This window comes from Fulmarus glacialis, unplaced genomic scaffold (genome assembly GCF_000690835.1).
Source record: "Fulmarus glacialis isolate BGI_N327 unplaced genomic scaffold, ASM69083v1 scaffold13302, whole genome shotgun sequence".
In the NCBI taxonomy this organism is placed as follows: Eukaryota; Metazoa; Chordata; class Aves; order Procellariiformes; family Procellariidae; genus Fulmarus; species Fulmarus glacialis.
In genome coordinates this window covers 15,233-23,014 of record NW_009197243.1, presented here as the reverse complement: position 1 = coordinate 23,014, position 7,782 = coordinate 15,233, and the positions used below count along the sequence as shown (strand labels likewise).

At 52.9% G+C, this 7,782-nt stretch overlaps 1 protein-coding gene across 1 annotated transcript; it reads left to right on the top strand.

The window, feature by feature from the left end:
* The first annotated feature begins 914 nt into the window (after positions 1-914).
* On the top strand, positions 915-7,518 carry DHX38 (DEAH (Asp-Glu-Ala-His) box polypeptide 38). Its single transcript, XM_009572474.1, has 18 exons — positions 915-1,042; positions 1,937-2,049; positions 2,153-2,290; positions 2,544-2,730; positions 2,811-2,996; positions 3,451-3,591; positions 3,768-3,878; positions 3,954-4,070; positions 4,320-4,427; positions 4,547-4,659; positions 5,197-5,405; positions 5,484-5,638; positions 5,717-5,872; positions 5,948-6,082; positions 6,162-6,287; positions 6,689-6,784; positions 6,997-7,118; positions 7,254-7,518. Exons 2-18 carry the CDS (start codon positions 1,985-1,987, stop codon positions 7,336-7,338), a joined length of 2,250 nt encoding a protein of 749 aa, XP_009570769.1. The 5' UTR covers positions 915-1,042; positions 1,937-1,984; the 3' UTR covers positions 7,339-7,518.
* The last annotated feature ends 264 nt before the right edge of the window (positions 7,519-7,782 follow it).

Here is a 7,782-nt window from a genome sequence, read left to right as displayed (position 1 = left end):
GATCAATGAGGTAGGGGCGAGATGTGAGGTCAGCTGCTCTGAATGTGTGAGCACTGCTGGTTTTGCTGCCCCTTGAGAGACCCGCTTGCTGGCAGCAAAGGCTGAGCCCTTGCTCACAGGACAGTCTGTGTCCTGGCCCAGACTGAACGAGGGCTCACAGAGAAACTATTGTTACGTTCCCCCAGAAAGTGCAGCCCTGCATCTCCTGCGTGGGACAGAATTCGCAATCAGAGTGACTGTGGTGGATCGCAGTGTCCAGGGCAGGAGGAATGCAGAGGGCTATGCTCCTCCTATTCTGGGGTGTGAGTTACATTACTAGGGCTCTGTACTGTTGGCCCAGTGGATACTGGGGGCTGGGACGCTGCCCGCTGCACATGAGTGGGATTATGTCCAGGCTTCTGGGTGTATTCCGAGTATGGCAGGGGCCTTGTGGACAATGTCTGTCCTGCATTTCCTTGGAGACAGTCCTGTTGATCATGTGCTTCGTACGGCCAGTCTGTGTTTCCCGTACCCTGCTGCTTCCGGTTACTGTTTCTTCTCTCATGCTTACTTTCAGGTTCCCTAGGCTGAAACCGTCAGTTCATCCTATTGTCAGTGCGGGGCCCAGACCTGAACTCAGTGTTCTGGTGTGATCTCTTGGGCTTTCTGTGGGGCTTCTGTGTATTTTCTGATACGTTGTTTCCTGCAGGATAATGAGCGCTGGGAGACGAATCGCATGCTGACCAGTGGTGTGGTTCATCGGATTGAAGTGGACGAAGATTTTGAGGAGGATAACTCTGCTAAAGTGCATCTGTTGGTGCACAACCTAGTGCCCCCTTTCCTAGATGGAAGGATTGTCTTCACCAAGCAGGTAGAGACTGTGGCTGAAGGCACTGATGGCACGAGCCCCACTAGTGTGAGCTCTCTGTACTGAAGCAATACCTCTCTCTTCTAGCCAGAGCCAGTCATCCCTGTCAAGGATGCCACCTCAGATTTGGCCATCATAGCCCGGAAAGGCAGCCAACTGGTGCGCAAGCACAGGGAGCAAAAGGAGCGTAAGAGGGTATGCTGTGACTTTTTGGCTTACTACCCCACTGTACATGTTATGTAGTGCCTCACAGCCTTTGTTTGGAATTTGCAGAATACAGGCTTTGGCGGCAATGATGATAAGGAGTTCATATTTTTATGACCTGGGGTATCCTGGCAGCCCACTCATTGCATTGTCTCATAAGCAGCTGCTGTGGTGTGATTCTCTCAGGCACTGCCTGGGACATGAATCACTGGGCACTTGTGCAGAGGAGTCTGATCCAAAGGACATTCGGATCATGGGAGAAGAGAGCAGGTGGAAGAATGCAAGGTAGCTTAGGGACAGTCAGTATGGCAGCAGGATATATCTTGTCATGTCTCAGTAGAAGAGTTGTGAGGAGGAGCATGCAGTAAGGTAGTATATTAGGTTTTGGGGGTGTTTTCTAGGGACTTCTCTAAAGCTTATGTGATAGCTCTGGGGAAAGCACAGATGTGTTCCTTGTAAATTGAAACAGCTGGATTTGAGCTACCTATACTATGAGTGGAATGGAGGTGGAAGCTAAACTGATATCAGAGGTGAGAGCAAACAGGCCTGTGAGCACCTGTCAAGAGCAGGAAGATTATCTCTGGTTCAGATTTGTGTAGGTTTAAGTTCAAATTTAATGGAAGGGTCAGCAGCTGGAACCATTTTCTTAGGAGGCAGTTGGTCATCCTGTGCCTGAAGTCTCTGTATCCAGACCAGTGTCTAAAAGCTCTGCTCCAGTTCACTTGGAAGAGGGCGACTTGATGTAGGAATGGGGTGTGCGTTCTGTGTTGTAGCATTGGGGAATTGTGGGGCTAATACGCTTTTCTAGTCCTCTGAGTAGGATTGGAGAAGAATGATTTGTCAGTGCTTGCTGTGGCAAAGTTATGCTGCTCTCTGTCCTTCCAGGCTCAGCATAAGCACTGGGAGCTGGCAGGCACAAAACTGGGAGACATTATGGGGATCAAGAAAGAGGAGGAGAAGGATGAGATGGTGACAGAAGACGGCAAAGTGGATTACAGGTGGGAGCTTGCTTTGAATTGCTCCTGCTCAGCCAGTGACGGGGGCTGCAGGCATAGCAAAGTGTGTGGAGAGGCAGTTTCAGGACTTCTGGTGTTTACTTAGGACTGAGCAGAAGTTTGCCGAACACATGAAAGAAAAAAGTGAAGCCAGCAGTGAGTTTGCCAAGAAGAAATCAATCCTGGAGCAGAGACAGTATCTGCCCATCTTTGCTGTGCAGCAGGAGCTGCTCTCCATCCTCAGGTAGGGCTGCTAGGGAGCTGATCATAGAGCATCCCCAGGGCATTGGCCTAATCTCAGGAACCCAAGTGAGAAATTCTCCTAGATACATGGCCTATTTGGAAGCTGTACCCTCAGGAAACAAAGCCCATTGCTTTGTGTGGTTGGTGGCAGCTCTCCTGCCTGAGTAGGATGACGCTTAGGTGGCCAGCCAGGGCTGTGAATGCAAAGGCCATTCTTTGTGGCGTATGAAGAATTACTTTTTCCCTTTCTTTAGAGACAACAGCATTGTGATTGTGGTGGGGGAGACGGGGAGTGGGAAGACGACTCAGCTGACACAGTACCTCCATGAGGATGGCTACACAGACTATGGCATGATTGGCTGCACCCAGCCCCGCAGAGTGGCAGCCATGTCGGTTGCGAAGCGGGTCAGCGAGGAGATGGGGGTGCGTCTGGGAGAGGAGGTGAGTGGCAGTGGCTGCAGCCTGATGACAGTGAGTGTATGGGGCTGTTGGAAGACTTGCTGGTATCTCTGTCCTCCCAGGTGGGCTATGCCATCCGCTTTGAGGACTGCACGTCTGAGAACACAGTGATCAAATACATGACAGATGGGATCCTTCTTCGTGAATCACTGCGAGAGGCTGACCTGGACAACTACAGTGCGATCATCATGGATGAGGCACATGAGCGCTCACTCAATACTGATGTGCTCTTTGGCCTGCTTCGGGAGGTGTGTGTGAGCCTGGACTAGAAGACAGCAGCACAGGGCACATGAGCTGGTCTTAAAGCAGAGTATTGGCAGGGACAGCCCTTCTTTACCAGGTCGGGGAGAGGGAAGCAGAGCTGCCACATCTCTGTCTCCACTTGCTGCTCCAACATCCTGGTCCCTGGTTCTGGGGGGTTAAATCTCCCTTAGTGCCTAAGTGCTGCCAGAGGCTTGCTGGCTAACTGTCAGAAACTCTAGGTACAGAGATCTTTGCTGGCTTAAGGCTTCCTGGACTGAGGTTGGCAGGTCTTTCTAACTGCACAGATCATATAGCATCTGCCTTCCCTGGCATTAGTGGCCAGTGCCTCTAGAGTACAGCAGAAGCTCTGTCTTGTGCTGTTGTCTCAGTAATAATGGAAGCAGCCTGCAGCCATATGCAAATGCCCCTTCCTTATTGTTCCTGTCATCTGCTTTCTAGGTGGTGGCCCGACGCTCAGATCTGAAGCTTGTTGTCACCTCGGCCACCATGGATGCAGATAAGTTTGCCTCCTTCTTTGGGAACGTTCCTATTTTCCACATTCCTGGGCGCACTTTCCCTGTTGATATTCTTTTCAGCAAGGTATGGTCAACGTTGCAGAAGGAAGTTCTGTTGTAACAGGAGGGGGTTGTGACTTGGGTGTACTGTACTCTGTGGTGGACAGAAAGGATAGAGGAGGAGTAGCCATGCTACGATGCAGTCTTGCACACAGGGCAGGTGAGATCATTGGCGTCTGTAACCTGGGCTGTGCCTTTCAGACCCCACAAGAGGATTATGTGGAGGCTGCAGTGAAACAAGCTTTGCAGGTCCATTTATCTGGTGCTCCTGGAGACATCCTCGTCTTCATGCCTGGCCAGGAGGACATAGAGGTGAGCTGGAAGGGCAGGCACTGTCCTACCCCCTTGTTGTTTTAATCTTATGTTTACACCCCTCTTTGTGTCTAGGTGACCTCAGAGCAAATTGTGGAGCACCTTGAGGAGCTGGAGAAGGCACCTGCTCTTGCTGTACTGCCTATCTATTCTCAGCTACCGTCGGACTTGCAGGCCAAGATCTTCCAGAAGGTGCTGATCTGTGCTCTGTGATAGGAGTAGGGGACAGGGGAAACTAGTGCAGGGAAGACTACTGAGCATGAGTGAGAGGCGCAGACATGCCTTTTGTATTACACGTGGAGGGTGAGAGAAAGCATGTGCCCCCCTCAACTTCCCAAGTCACCCCTGTCCTTCTGGGTTCTGTATTGCTGCTCTGCACTCTTCCTCAGTGGTGCAGAGGCCCTTGTCCAGGGATTTGACTGATGTGCAGTATGCTTGCAGGCTCCAGATGGGGTCAGGAAGTGCATTGTTGCCACTAACATTGCAGAGACCTCACTGACAGTGGATGGCATTATGTTTGTGATTGATTCTGGCTACTGCAAGTTGAAGGTAAGCCAAGATGTCCTGTACTGTTTATGTCTGTGATCTCTGGGGTTGGGTTGAAGGAATTCTGTGGTAGTCCACCCAGCCTTCCTGTTACTTCAGACTGTTGTTCTTGTGCCCTGCAGGTTTTCAACCCCCGTATAGGCATGGATGCGCTGCAGATATACCCCATCAGTCAAGCCAATGCCAATCAGAGGGCAGGCCGAGCTGGCCGAACAGGCCCAGGCCACTGCTTCAGGTAGGCATGTCACTGGTGTTCCTGTTCCTGTCCTATCTGTAGCTTGGCATCAGGTTATGCGTATTTTTTTCTTACTGGAGCTGTTCATTGTCTTGAACTTCTGGGGGGATGAGGGCAGTAGGCAGGCCTTGAGGCCTTCTCTTTTGGACTGAGTGCCTCTGCAGAGGAAAGGATGTGCTCCAGTTTCTTCCCTTGCCCATCTGCACTTGTGGCTGTTCCACCCTTGATGCTGTCAGGAAAGCAGCCAAGCCAAAGGCAGCTTTCTCAGGGCTTTGCTTTGAGACTGGTCTCCGCCCAGGGAAGGACTGTGCTTGAGAGGGGTGTACACTGTACTGCAGCCCAGGCACCCTTATGTGCTGGGGAGGCCACACTTTGGCCAGGGTAGAGGTTCCTCCCTGGGGTCCTGCTGGCTGGTCTGGCTGAGTGCAGAGTTGCTGCCCCGTGTCGTGCCTGGCTGGGTTGGGCAACAGCTGGTGAGTCAGTAAGGAGCACAGTGGCCTGAACGGGAGGAGCATGCTCTTGGCATCTGTTCCCCAGGCTCTACACCCAGAGTGCCTACAAGAATGAGCTGCTGACAACCACGGTGCCCGAGATCCAGCGCACCAACCTTGCCAATGTAGTGCTTTTGCTCAAGTCCCTGGGTGTGCAGGACCTGCTGCAGTTCCACTTCATGGATCCGCCCCCTGAGGACAACATGCTGAACTCCATGTACCAGCTGTGGATCCTGGGGGCCCTGGATAACACAGGTATTGGCTACTGGGGCAAGCTGTCAGCCTATGGGACTGGGACCTGCCCAGCTGCTGATCCCTATGCTGTTCCTACAGGTGGTCTGACCTCAACAGGACGTCTCATGGTGGAGTTCCCACTGGATCCTGCACTCTCCAAAATGCTCATTGTCTCCTGCGACATGGGTTGCAGCTCTGAGATCTTGCTCATTGTCTCCATGTTGTCTGTGCCTGCCATCTTTTATCGGCCTAAGGTACCTGTTTGCTCTTTCAGCAGTTTGGGGTCTTCCTCTGCCCTTTGACTAACCTGTGTTCTTTTGCTCACCCTTCAGGGCCGAGAGGAGGAGAGTGACCAAGTGCGGGAAAAATTTGCTGTTCCAGAGAGTGATCACTTGACTTATCTGAATGTTTACCTGCAGTGGAAAAACAACAGCTATTCTACACTGTGGTGCAACCAGCACTTCATCCATGCCAAGGCCATGCGCAAGGTGAGGCTGTGGCAATGAGGCTGGGGGAGGGAGCCTTACGCAGGAGAGGGATCCAACTGCCAAACCCCTTTGCAGGTGCGGGAGGTGCGTGCCCAGCTCAAAGACATTATGGTGCAGCAGCGGATGAGCCTAGCATCCTGTGGTACTGACTGGGATGTTGTCAGGAAGTGCATCTGTGCTGCGTATTTCCATCAAGCTGCAAAGCTGAAGGTGAGAGATGTCTGTGCTAGTCTAGGGGCTGAGAGGCCCTGTCTGGGAACAGGTGGGCTAACCACACTTCTCTTTGCAGGGCATTGGGGAGTATGTGAACATCCGCACAGGCATGCCCTGCCACCTGCACCCCACGAGCTCTCTGTTTGGCATGGGCTACACACCAGACTACATTGTGTATCATGAGTTGGTCATGACCACCAAGGTGAGCTTGAGCTGAGGGCTAGCAAGAAGGGTGAGGAATGGTCTGAGGGAGATGGAAGGGCTTTGCTGCGATACTAGGATCTATCAGAAGGGCAGTTCTCAGCATATCTCATCTGTACCAACTAGGCATGTCTGTGTCATCTGCAGAGTCCTGTTTGTCACTTTCCCAATATTTTTTCCTGGCCTATGTGGGATATGTTTGAACCTCTTTGCAGTCTCACCAAGTCCAGCCCATAGCAGCTTCTGAGGCCAGGAGGAATTGTCTGGAAGCAATTCTCAGTCCCAGCCTGAGAAGTGCCATCAGCAAGTTGGGGAGGGAGGGAGCTGCCATGGCTCTGGAAATGGTGCCCAGGCGCTGAGAGTGCCATCCTGCTACCCTGGTCTTTCCTTCTGTCCCTGCAGGAATACATGCAGTGTGTCACTGCAGTGGATGGAGAGTGGCTGGCAGAGCTGGGCCCCATGTTCTACAGTATCAAACATGCTGGCAAGTCACGCCAGGTGAGTCTCCTGTCGAGGACAAGCTGGCAGACAGCAGGCTGCATGCCTGTTTAATGCTCTGTGCGTGTGTGTGTCTGTGCGTGTGTGTGTCTGTGCGTGTGTGTGTCTGTGTGTGTTTTTTGACATGGAGGGGAACAGGCCTGTGGGCCTGCAGAGAGTCTGCTGCTGGCCAGCCCTCTGCCTGTCCCTGACCTGCTGCTGCCTTGCTCCAGGAGAACCGCCGCCGTGCCAAAGAGGAAGTGTCTGCCATGGAGGAAGAGATGGCTTTGGCTGAGGAGCAGCTGCGTGCCCGCCGGCAGGAGCAGGAACGCCGTAACCCACTGGGCAGTGCAAGGTGGGTGGCGGCCCTGCCTGGCCTGCTTAAGAGCAGTAGTAGTGAGCTGCGTGGACGATCCCGACTTCCCCATGGGTGTTCTGGTGCAGGGAATGGTTGCATTTTCCACTAACCACCCTTGTCCTCTCCTGGCAGATCTACTAAAATCTACACCCCTGGGCGGAAGGAACAGGGGGAGCCCTTGACGCCACGACGCACCCCAGCCCGCTTTGGCCTCTAAGAAGGCATTGCCGTTGCTTTGAGGCTTAAAGACTTCCAGGAGCAGCTGAGTCTTAGGAAACTGCCCAGCTCCTCTGATCACTGTACTCTGTGAGGCTCTCTGCAGCTTGTGGCCCAGGAAGGCTTTGGTGCTTGGCACTAATTTTGCTACAGAACAGAAAGAATTTTATTTGTTTAAAGGTTGTCAGTCTAATCCTTGCTTTGTTTTGCGCTGCTTCTTGTCCTGGAGGCGAGTGCTGGGTGGAGGCAGCCCCGCAGAACTGCGCAGGGCTGGTACTGTCATGTTGTTGCCTTGTAGAGCCTGGGACGAGGCACAGGTACACTGACCTAGAGGGCAAAGACAACCTGGCCCTGCCACAGCCCTGGCCCATACTACTGCAAAGGCAGTTCTCCCACAGCCCGTGCCCTGGGCAGGCAGCTGGTGCCCAACTGTCCCTGTACACAC

Bases quoted from the DNA above. Each gene is read 5' to 3' on its own strand.
- DHX38 (XM_009572474.1), top strand. From the start codon at position 1,985: ATGGGGATCAAGAAAGAGGAGGAGAAGGATGAGATGGTGACAGAAGAC. The intron at 3,879-3,953 runs GTGAGCTGGAAG...CTTTGTGTCTAG, and splicing joins CTGGCCAGGAGGACATAGAG to GTGACCTCAGAGCAAATTGT. The intron at 7,119-7,253 runs GTGGGTGGCGGC...CTCTCCTGGCAG, and splicing joins AACCCACTGGGCAGTGCAAG to ATCTACTAAAATCTACACCC.